The sequence below is a fragment of the Chlorocebus sabaeus genome, chromosome 23 (assembly GCF_047675955.1).
Source record: "Chlorocebus sabaeus isolate Y175 chromosome 23, mChlSab1.0.hap1, whole genome shotgun sequence".
NCBI classification, from domain to species: Eukaryota; Metazoa; Chordata; class Mammalia; order Primates; family Cercopithecidae; genus Chlorocebus; species Chlorocebus sabaeus.
In genome coordinates, this window is record NC_132926.1 from 5,221,608 (window position 1) to 5,233,774 (window position 12,167).

At 40.3% G+C, this 12,167-nt stretch overlaps 1 protein-coding gene across 9 annotated transcripts in view; it reads left to right on the top strand.

The window, feature by feature from the left end:
* UIMC1 (ubiquitin interaction motif containing 1) overlaps positions 1-12,167 on the top strand; it is a 98,828-nt gene that overhangs the window by 53,196 nt on the left and 33,465 nt on the right. For all 9 annotated transcript variants that reach the window (XM_008015400.3, XM_073010495.1, XM_073010491.1 and 6 more), the window contains one exon: positions 4,430-4,583. In XM_008015400.3, coding sequence (XP_008013591.1) covers positions 4,430-4,583 — 154 coding nt within the window. The remainder of the gene's footprint in view (positions 1-4,429; positions 4,584-12,167) is intronic.

The following is a 12,167-nucleotide window of genomic DNA, read 5'->3' on the forward strand; positions in this document are numbered from 1 at the left end:
AAAGATAAATACGAAAAACAGTCCCTGCACTGAGGGTTCTGGTAAGGGAGGAGACAGATATATACACAGATAATTATAATTATAATGTGCTCTGACAAAGGTAATGATAGATTCCTAGGGCATTAGGGAAGCACAGACGAGAAATGCCTTCCTGAATTTCAGTTCTTCATATGTAAAATGGAGGCAGAATACCTATTTTATTAGGTTGCTTTGCAGGTGAAATTAGATAAAGAATGTAAAACACGTAGCAGAGATTTGTCACAAGTAGAAGTATCATGTGGAAAGTCATATTATTTTACTGCTTTGTAATATATTACTGTTTATATTAGTTTACTAATGACAGAGAATTGCTCAATAGTATTTGAGGTATTTGGAAATACCCATGGCACAACTGTATGTAGTCCCTCTTGATTTCTGACAATAGTCAGCTTTCTTTGGAAATAGTGTTTTCTGAGTATCTTGCCTGAGAGTTTCCCTTTGTTGGAGTCTTAAATAGTCTCTTCTCAGAAGAGCTAACAGAAGTTATTCAGAGTCCTTCAGAGCTAGTTTAGTCAGTAAATTTTTAAGTAAACTATGTTAAGAGTTGTGTGGTAGGAAGGGGAAGATCCAGAACAAGGAGGTTTCTAAGCTACACATAATTGGGTAGGGGAGGGATGGAGAGTTTGGTGATTTGCAGGACATGCTTTTGTTTTCACTGGGTTCATTTCTTAGAGTGAGGTGTGTGTTTGTTTTTTTTTTTTTTTTGAAGTCTGAAGTTAAGGACCAACAACCTTTAAGATGTCAATATTCAGTATCTAAGTACCTCTTTTAAAAAATAGTTGTGTAATTTTTTTTTTTTTTTTGAGATGGAGCCTTGCTCTGTCGCCCAGGCTGGAGTGCAGTGGCCTGGTCTTGGCTCAGTGCAAGCTCCGCATCCTGGGTTCACGCCGTTCTCCTGCCTCAGCCTCCAGAGTAGCTGGGACTACAGGCGCCCACCACCACACCCGGCTAATTTTTTGTATTTTTAGTAGAGACGGGGTTGCACTGTGTTAGCCAGGATGGTCTCCATCTCCTGACTTTGAGATCCACCTGCCTTGACCTCCCAAAGTGCTGGGATTACAGGTGCGAGCCACCGCGCCTGGCCAAAAAATAGTTCTATAATATTTTAAAAGAAGTAAAAGCAACTCTGCAAAGAAATCCCTGACTGCATGGTCCTAATAAAAGCTACTTTGCTTGCCTTTTTCCCCCTTAAGGTTCTTCCATAGTAGTGAATACTTAAATAGACTTTTTAAATGATGCTGGGAAATATACCTTATTTTAACATTAAAAAGAAAACAACACCCTGCAGGTTAGGAAACCTTCAGGATTGCCTAAGAACAGTGGTTGGAAGTGGTCTCATATTCGTAATAAGACAATAGACTACTCCCTCTTGAATACATTAATAAAGGTACATTCTCTGCATTGTATAGAGCTGTGATGAATGCAAAGGAGTATAGTGCTCAATGTGAGCACCAGTGACACATTTGTGTCATATAACATTTCTGTGCTTAGTGAGCTTTAGAAAGCCAAGTAACTGCTCATTCACCACTGACTTTAAGTAATTCAAGACTACTTGCAAATTTTAGGGTGTATTGATCCCCTCTTACCCCCCTGCCATCCTTCTGCTCAAATAGCTTTGCTATTTTTCTTTTCTTTTCTTTTTTTTTTTTTTTGAGACTGGGTCTTCTTTGTTGCCCAGGATGGAGTCCAGTGGTAGGATCTCAGCTCACTGCAACCTCCACCTCCTGGGTTCAAGCGATTCTCCTGCCTCAGCCACCTGAATAGCTGGGACTACAGACATGCACCACCACCCCTGGCTAATTTTTGTATTTTCATTAGAGACGGGATTTTGCCATGTTAGCCAGGCTGGTCTCGAACTCTTGACCTCAAGCGATCCGTTCGGCTTGGCCTCCCAAAGTGCTGGGATTACAAGCGTGAGCCACCGCTCTTATTTTTTCTTTCTTTTTTTCTTTTTTTTCTTTTTTTTTTTTTGGAGACAGAGTTTTGCTCTGTCACCCAAGCTGCAGTGCAGTGGTGTGATCTCGGCTCACTGCAGCCTCTGCATCCCGGGTTTAAGCGATTCTCCTGCCTCAGCCTCCTGAATAGCTAGGATTACAGGTGTGCGCCACCACGCCCAGCTAATTTTTGTATTTTCAGTAGAGATGGGGTTTCGCTATGTTGGCCAGGGTGGTCTTGAACTCCTGGCCTCATGTGAGCTGCCCACCTTGGCCTCCAAAGTGCTGGGATTACAGGTATGAGCCACCGTGCCTGGCCAGCTTTGCAGTTTTTCAAGTTTTACAACTTTTCTTTTTAAGATTTATGAACAGAGGAACCTGGATTTGTGAGAAGCTTAGTGATTAAATCTGATAAACATAGCACCTAGAACTTCCAGACCCACTTGACTTTCCCCACTTTCTAGAGAAGAAGAATAAATAGATCCTTGCAGAATCCGCTTCCAGAAACAAGGTGGAATGGAAGGGAGGTTTTTTGTTTCTGCCACAACATGATAGAATGGAATTACTGAAGGTTTTGATGCCCAGTGGGTCTAGGTTTGAGCCTGGATAATTCACTTACTAACTTGGTGACCAGCAGGTTACTTTGCTTTCCCAAGCCTTAGTTTCCCCTTCTGTAATAGCAGAGTTAGTGATACTTCTGTCCAGTGGCTTGTTGGGAGGGATAGATATGAAAAATGACTGGTGGAGCCTGCATAGTATAAGAACTCAACCACTGTTAGTTCCTTTCTCATCTTTTAGGTTTTACGCCTTTAGAGTATGTTTTTTAACAAAAGGCAGGTGGTGTTGAAAACAGGAGATTTTCTGGCAGTTTGACTTGGTATTTAGATGGCCTGTTTTCCTCTCTGCTGGTTCACACTTGTAAGCATTAGGTTTTAGAGATAGCCCCAACTCCTGACCCCAAAAGACCCAATTGACTCTAGTCCAGTTTTCTATGCATTGAAGTTTTGGTCGTGTTTTGTTCTTGTATCAGAAGATATTTTATTTGTTTTCCCCGTGTAATAAGGTGTAATGACAGCCCAGGTGTCCCTTGCTTTAAATGTAAGCAGTAGCTATGCAGGACATTTTCACATTGATTGGATAGGACATGCTGTCCTTTGAAGCAAGTGTTAGGCAGTAGTGCTGCAGTGCTCACGCACACTGTTGAATTAATCACTGCAGAGTTCTTGGCTCTGATCAACCTGTGCAGGTAAAATAAAACTGCCTTTAAGAGACATCAGCAACTGTAGGAGAAATGATGACCACAAAACAGAGAGGAATAAGAGAGATAGGTTTAAGAGTGGCTTTGGCAGAACTGATTGTTTTAACTAATGACTTCTTTGGTGCTTCTTAAGTATATAGATCTTAGTTTCCTCTTTCTTTTTTTTTTTTTTGAGACAGAGTCTTGCGCTGTCGCCCAGGCTGGATGCAGTGGTGCGATCTCTGCTCACTGCAAGCTCTACCTCCAGGTTCACACCATTCTCCTGCCTCAGCCTCCTGAGAGTAGCTGGGACTACAGGCGCCTGCCACCACACCTGGCTAATTTTTTGTATTTTTAGTAGAGTTGGGGTTTCATCGCTTTAGCCAGGATGGTCTTGATCTTCTGACCTCATGATCCACCCACCTGTGCCTCCCAAAGTGCTGGGATTACAGGCGTGAGGCAGTGCGCCGGCCTTAGTTTCCTCTTTCAATCCAGAAAGTCACAAATAAAACACAGGTCTTAGGTCTTATGGGTCTAAGTACATACTTACGTTCTTAACTTAAATCCTAGTTATGCTGTTTTTTGGCTTAGAGCTCTTTTGTTTGGTAACTCCTTATGTCTTAAAGTCACTTACAGTAATAACGGTCCTTTTGTGAAATTGAAAATGTGTCCTTAAGGTGCTGTTGATATGCAAAATGTGAAACCCAGCAGGCACTGATGCAGTGAGGATTGTGCCTTACAATGTGGTAGAGAAGATCAGTGCCCTCAAGTTTTTGAGCCAGATACTAGTCCTTCATTTGAATCTCAGCTCTCCCACTTACTTGTTCTGTGACTTTGCAAATTGCTTTACTGTTTTACACAAGTACTTTTCTCATGTGTAAAAAAAGAGTGTGCTAATAACTTTGTAAGATTAAATGAGTAATACATATAGAGTGTTTAAAACATAGTTGACAGTATACTTATAGATAAACATATATAAACTTACATATAAAAGAGTAATACGTATAGAGTGTTTAATACATAGTTGGCAGTATAAGGAACTGAATAAGTATTAACTCTATCAGTAGTATCTCTCAGTCTTTACTCTTTGATAAGTAAAATTTGATAAGCTGTTGTCTCTTTGAAAGTAAGTGAAATATGGGGTGGAGTCTCTTGCACTTCTTTGGGGGGAAAGATATGAACTAAAGCTGTTATAATTGCTGTTTGTCATGTTCTTCAGGTTGGTAACAAGGAAGATGCTGAGAAGGAAGTACCTATTTCTATCTTCTCATCCAGTAACCAGGTATCCTGCCCGCTGTGTAACCAAAGCTTTCCACCCACAAAGATTGAACGACATGCCATGTACTGCAATGGTCTGATGGGAGAAGATACAGGTAAAGACCCACCGGGACAGCCAAACTCTTACTTTTTTGTGTAGTGGTTTTATAATCCTATACAGTACAATGCAGGGAAAAAAACAGATAGCTATTCTTCAAAGTTAGAGTTCTTACTGGTTTTGGGTTTTTTCTATCTAGTTATTTTTCTAGTACTTTTATATTCATCATTACTTTTAGCAGGTATTTTGTCTTGTTACACATACCTCAGGAGAAGGGGAAGGGAAAAGTTTTTCATTTTTTAAGTTTTTGTTTGTTTGTTTGTTCTTTTTTTTGTTTGTTTTTTTGAGACAGAGTCTCTCTCTTTCACCCAGGCTGGATTGCAGTGGCACGATCTTGGCTTTCTGCAACCTCCACCTCCCAGGGTAAATGATTCTCTTGCCTTAGCCTCCCAAGTAGCTGGGACTACAGTCTTGCGCCACCATGCCTGGCTAATTTTTTTTGTACTTTTTTTTTTTTTCCGGCAGAGGCAGGATTTCACCATGTTGGCCAGGCTGCTGTTGAACTCGTGACCTCAAGTGATCCTCCTGTCTTGGCCTCCCAAAGTGCTGGGATTACAGGTGTGAGCCACTGCACCTGGCCCATCTTTTAACATATTAACTTACATAGATAGGCTAAAAATCAGTGCATTGCAATGGACCTTGCATTTCAACTTATGTGTTCAAATATTGAGATTTCTGTGGAACTTGAGGAACTAAGTTCTAGAGTTGCCCATTTTTCATTCAAAATAAATCCCTTGTAGGTTTTTTCCTCTTTTTGTAGTGTGTTTTAATAGAAATTCTACCTAGAGACAGCAGCTGAAAAATACCGCTAATTTACATTCATGTCCTACATATCTCTGCTGAGTTATCCAGGAGCTGTTGGTTTAATCTCTTTAAGAGTATACCAAAGGCCAGGTGCCTGTAATCCCCAACACTTTGGGAGACTGAGGTGGGTGGGTCACCTGAGGTCAGAAGTTCGAGACCAGCCTGGCCAACATGGTGAAACCCTGTCTCTACTAAAAATACAAAAAATTAACCAAGCGTGGTGGCGGGCTCCTGTGATCCCAGCTACTCAGAAGGCTGAGGCAGGAGAATCATTTGAACCCGGGAGGCAGAGGTTGCAATGAGCCGAGATCGTGCCATTTCACTCCAGCCTGGGCAACAAGAGTGATACTTTGTCTCAAAAAAAAAAAGAAAGAAAAAAAAGGTCTGTACCCAAATCCCCAGTTTTCAGACAGCATTAAGACATTGATCAAGAAAATCTTGTTAATCATAGCCCTTGAAATACCACCTCTGATTTGGCCTTTCTGTTTATGATTTTAAACTCTAAATATAGTCACGTCAGCACAGCTCTCTGTGGTCTAACATGCTGAATGTAAACCTGGGTAACTGGAAGTGTTGTAGTGTTCTTCTCAATGCTACTTGATTCCTGTAACTTAGATGTATTTAAATGTGACATTGTATAGTTGTGAAGTGTTTTTTAAATTAAGATTGCCAGAGAGGCAAGGCACATGTTATTTACTTTTCTTGAAATAATATACTTTGTAGTTATTAAATAAGGAAGTACATAAACACTTAATTTGTTGTTTTTTCTGATTATAAAGTAGTACATGTTCATTGTAATAATAATGGCTTACATTTATTGAATACTTAAAATTAGGCACTATTTACGTAAATGGGACCATGCTATATATAGCTGTCTCTATATATTATTCTGCAACTTACCATTTTTATTTAGCAGTAAATTTAGCTCTTTCCATGTGCAGATAAATTTTTGACATAGTTGAGGTTTGACTGTATATAAAATTTTATATTCTGCTTTTTCTATTTATAGCATAAATATTTCATCATGTCACAAAGTTATTTATAAAAATATTTTTAATGCCTACATAATATTTGGTAACCCGGATTGCTTTCATTTACTTAATTATACATATTTGAAATGCTTGAAGTTACTGTGTTATAATCACACGGTACTGAGCCTCTTAGCCTAAAATTGTCACTGTATTTTGGGATTATTTCCCAAGGATATGTTCCCATATAGGGTGGTAGTAAGAAAAGATAGGCCCTGGAAGGCCAGTCAATTTGAGCTTGAGTCCCACCTCTGTTACTGACTTACTAATGTGTGACCCTGTGCTAATTTCCAAGCTTCCATTTATGCATCTGTGAAATAATAATAATTACCTTGTTCAGATTTTGTGAGGTTAAATGAGATACTTTCAGGAAAGTACTTAACACAGTACCTAGCGCATAGTAAGTACATAAGAACTATTAGCTGTTGTTACTATTCCCAGTAGTGAAATTACTGTGTCAGAGATTTTTTTTAAGGGTCTCTATGCATAGCATTGTAGTCCCTAAAAACAGTGAAAGTTGAGGACCTGAATTTGGCCATCAACCACTTTTAGTGGGACAGCACTGAAGGATTGGAATCTAGATGCAGTTTTAATTTGAAAAAGCTCTTTAGTCTGAATTTTTTTTTTTTGCTGAGTATTCCAGTGACTAAAAGAATTCTGGGACTGAGTATTTCAAAGGAAAGAGACTCTCTTGTTTGTCTTACTAAGCACTTACACAGCTGGTATTGGGTATCTGAGTCAATGACTTATTCAACACAACATCAAGGTCCAGAAATAAATGAGTTTGAGAAACTGAATGCCCTGTTGAGCTCTAGGAATAGATGATCTCCTTCAGGTCAGAATGATCAGGTAAGGAGTAGTATAGGATAGCTTCTACTGACATCTCCCATACTGAATTCCACTAGTTGGTGCTAAAATAGGAGGCTTTGGCATTCATAACTGTCAGATATCTTTTAATTACAAGATAATTGCTGTTAAGCCTGTTCTTCCTTACTGGAGTGTGGTGAGAGAACTCAAACTCACATCCCCAAATCCTTGTGGTTGAAATTGATTCAGGCTTGTTCCTGAATTTTCTCAAACCAATTTTCAGACTTATGCTACTAGAACCAGGCCATTTAGGTGGGCAAAGTAGACTGAGTCTTATCATCATCATCATCCATTCAGGGAGGACATTTCAGGGTCTCCTCGTTCTGTTGGGTCCAGGATCAGTGACCCTGTCTAATGCTGTTCAACTGGATTTACACTCTGAGTATTGCAGACTTTCAGACATGATAGATGTAAATGTGATTTTTGATACAATAGAAAGTCCCTATATTCTTGGCATCATATGTCTTTATAGCTTTGATGTGAATACCCCAGACCTCCATGTAAAGATGTCTGCTGTATCCTGAATGACAGGCACACTTTCTTTTTCATAGGGAAATTTGTTATAAAACTAGTTTAGAAGACAAATCTAGAATATAGTCATGTGTTGCTCAGTGATAGGGATGTGTTCTGAGAAATGTGTCATTAAGTGATTTTGTGCAAATATCGTAGAGTGAGTGTACTTACACAAACCTTGATGGTGTAGTCTACTACACACCTACGCTATAAGGTATAGCCTGTTATCTTGGGCTACAAACCTGTACAGTGTGTTACTGTACTGAACACTGATCACTTGTAACACAATGGTATTTGTGTATCTAAACACATCTAAACACAGAAAAGGTATAGTAAAAATATGGTATTATAATTTTATTGCACCACCATCGTATAGATGGTCCGCATTGTTGGCTGAAATGTCTTTTTGTGGCGCATGACTGTACTACATCCTTCTTTTCAATGCCGATGTGTCTACATAGAGCCAGAAGTTTGATTCTTTTTTATCACCTATTCATATTTACCTTTAATTCATCCAGATATTCGGAACTTTTTTTTTTTTTTTGAGACAGGGTCTCACTCTGTCACCCAGGCTGGATTACAGTGGTGAGATTATAGCTCACTGCAACCTCTGCCTTCTGGGCTCCAGCAATTCTCCAACCTCAGCCTCATGAGTAGCTGTGACTCTGGGCACACACCATCCCACCTGGCTAGATTTTTTATACCTTCTTTTGTAGAGATGAAGTCTCACCATGATGCCCAGGCTGGTCTTGAACTCCTGGGCTCAAAAAGGCATCCCACCTTGGCCTCCTGAAGTGCTGGGATTACAGACGTGAGCCATCCTTGCCTGGCGTGACTTTTTTTTTTTAAATGGTGCTAGGCCTTATGAAGCTTACTAAAGAAGTTTTAAGATTTCTGCCTTCAAGGAGCTTGCATTATCAATGGTGAAATAAGCATTTCCCCAATAAATTAATTATAAGATGACACAAGTGAATAATTGTGTACCCAAGTAAATGTCCCTGACAATGGGAGAGAGGAGAGCTGCAGTGAATAAGGATGAGTTCCCAGAAAAGGTGGGCTTAGCCTTGGCTTTGCAGGCTGGTTAGGTCTGGATAAACCCATAGCAAAGTAGAGGGCCCTTTCCCTCCTGTGGGTTTAGGTAAGAAGTAAGGGAAATGGCCACTAAACAATAGCTTCGTCTTAATCTTCCTAAGAGAGCTCTCTGTTGATTTTTCAGGCCCTGTGAGAGGGAGTAGGGTGACCTCACTGGAACCATTCCACTCTCTGCATGTTCCTCTACTTTCCTGGGAATACAACTTGGGGGTGTAGGTGGGTTGGGGAAGTAGAGGAATTATGCAGAGCACCTGCTAGTGTACTTGGTGTACAATAGGTACTCAGTACGTTTGATCTCTTTTCTTGGTTTCCCTACCAGCTTGTCTGCCCCGTCTTCCTTGCCAGAGACAGAAGTTAGTGATTGTGCTGGTTCTTCTTAGCTTTATATGACTGGATACAGAGGCCAGGCTCCCAACCTGGTTTTTAAATCTTTTGTAAAAGGAAGCTTTTTTTTTTTTTTTTTTTTTTAACTGTGGAAGGAAAGGAGTAATTTCCACCCCCTGTTTTTTTGAGACAGGGTCTTACTCTGTAGCCCAGGCTGGAGTACAGTGGTGGAATCATGGCTCACTGCAGCCTCGACCTCCCAGGCTCAAGTGATCCTTCTGCCTCAGCCTCCCAAGTAGCTGGGACCACAGGTGCATGCCACCACACCTGGCTAATTTTTTAGTTTTTGTAGAGATGGAGTCTTATGCTGCTTAGGCTAGTCTTGAACTCCTAGGCTCAATTGATTCCTGATTTGGCCTCCCAAAGTGCTGGGATTATAGGCCTAAGCCACCATGCCTGGCAAGTTACTTTTCTTGAAGACACAGAAGCCAGGCTGGGAGACTATTAGCCCAATGCCTAAGGGGTGGAATAAGAGAGGACTTAACCTTCCAGTATTAAGTATCTAGCTTTTCACTCCTTCCTGTCTTCTCCTGAAGGGGATCCTAGATGTGCTTGGTTTGGCTGTGTAAAAGAAATAGCAATTAGAATCATTTACATAAAGTGTCTACTATTTGTGCCTACTTACCGTGGAGCACAATAACAATTATGCATATCATTAAATATATGTCTGACTAATTTTGCTGTAAGTTTTGATTATAATACTACACACTAGTTAAGTTGGCTCAGTCTACTCAGTTTTTTGCTCAATGACGTTGTCTATTCAGAACTACGAAAAATTAGAGGGGATGCTTTTTTTATTTTTGAGACGGAGTCTCGCTCTGTCACCCAGGCTGGAGTGCAGTGGCACGATCTTGGCTTCTGCAAGCTCTGCCTTCCAGGTTCATGCCATTCTTCTGCCTCAGCCTCCCAAGTAGCTGGGACTACGCGCGCCTGCTGCCACACTCAGCTAATTTTTATATTTTTAGTAGAGACGGGGTTTCACTGTGTTAGTTAGCCAAGATGGTCTTGATCTGCTGACCTCATGATCCACCTGCCTCGGCCTCCCACAGTGCTGGGATTCCAGGTGTGAGCCACCTCGCCAGGCCAAGGGAGTGCTCTTTAAAGGTACTGTTTGAGGGGAGAAGATTGACTGAGTTGATCTAGACTAGAACAAATGCACATTGCCTTTGCATTTACTTTCTGGAAAATGTATCTAAGGCCAATTGTGTTAAACACCTAGGGAGAATAAAATGCCCCATTTACTCGTTCAGTACATATTTATTATTTACTTACTATATAACAGATACAGTGAGCAGAATATACAATTAACAGAATATAAGTCCCTGTTCTCATGGAGCTTATATTCTAGTAGTGGGAGGCAGACAAGAAAACAATAAATATACAATATTTCAAGTGGTGATAAGTACTTTAGAGAAAAAAATAAAGCACAGGGAGAGGGGAATAGGCCATACTGAGGTCAGAAGTTAGCAATATAAAATAGGTGATCAGGGAAGGTCTCCTTGAGAAGAGAAGATGGCATTTGAACAGGGACCTAGAGTAAGTGAGGTAGTAAACTAAGAAGATTGTGAGGTGGGGAGAGTGCTATAGATAGAAGGAACAAAAATGCAAAAACCCTGAGTTGTGAACAGGTTGAGTGTGGCTGGATTAGAGTAAGTGAGGGAGAGATAAACAGTGAAACCAGAGAGGTAATGGGGGAGGAGTGCAGATGGACAGATCACAGGGTTCTTAGGCCATAATAAGGACTTTGGCTTTTCCTTGCGCAAGGGAGGAACCACTGGAGGGACTTGAGCAAAGAAGTAATCAATATTTAAGCAAAGGATCACTCCACTCTGCTACTATGTGGATTATTGGGTTGTGGGACAAAGGTGGAAGCTGGGAAGATAGAGTCAACATTTTGTTTTTGGCACTTTGATAAAGTAGAAGAAATGCAGGTTTTGGAACTAGGCAGCTCAGCTGTAATATTTCCTAATTGGCTAATATTTGACAAGTTATCTCTTTCAGGACAGGTTCCTCTTTTGTAAAATTAGTATCAGGATTGCCATGAGAATCACAGACACTTAGTAAAGTACCAGGCGTTGTGACTAGCATGTAATAGGTATGCAATAAATGATGGCTGTATTATTATTGACTGTGCTTTCCTGTCTGTGTAATCTTTCTGAGGTCTGTGTTTCTGTATGATGATGGGACATAAAGGATAAGCCACTAGTTGAGTAGAATTAAGAGAAAGAAGAAAGGCAAGGCATAAGAGTCAAAGGGGTAAGAATAAGTTAGGGAGAAATAGATTATAGGAGAGTTAGGGAAGCTGAAGGTATTAACTATATACACTTTGACTCTAGATAGAGGATGTGGCTTAGGGTTAGGATACAGCTAGGAGTGGACTTTCTTTTCAGGGATATCGCCTGGAAAAATAATGGTAGATGGGTGAGTAGGTAGGAGGAGGTAGGAATTCTTATTATAGATATGCCTGAGAGTTAACAGAGAAGGACCAAGGCCTAAAATAGGCTTGACTTGGGTGACTAAGAGAAAATATGTAAGACCTCAGTATCTCTAAGTAAAACTTATTTCTTAAATTAGACAAAGTTGGGACTTTTTCTGTTCTATATATGCCTATCTAAATGTAATTTGTACCCTGTCCAGTCTTCTCATTTATATTAATATGGCCTTTGTGGTACCCAGGAATTAAGTATATTGCTATACTGCTACTGGTACCTAGCTACTGAGGTGTTGACAATTGTGAAATAGCATAGGTTTTGTAGAAGTAATATGGATTTTGGGGACAGACTGACCTGTGGGGATATATACAAATCAAATATGGGCCCTGATCTCACTGACATTTCAGTTCAGTTAGGTAGATAAGACATGCACATGTATAACTGTAATGCAAGGTCAGAACT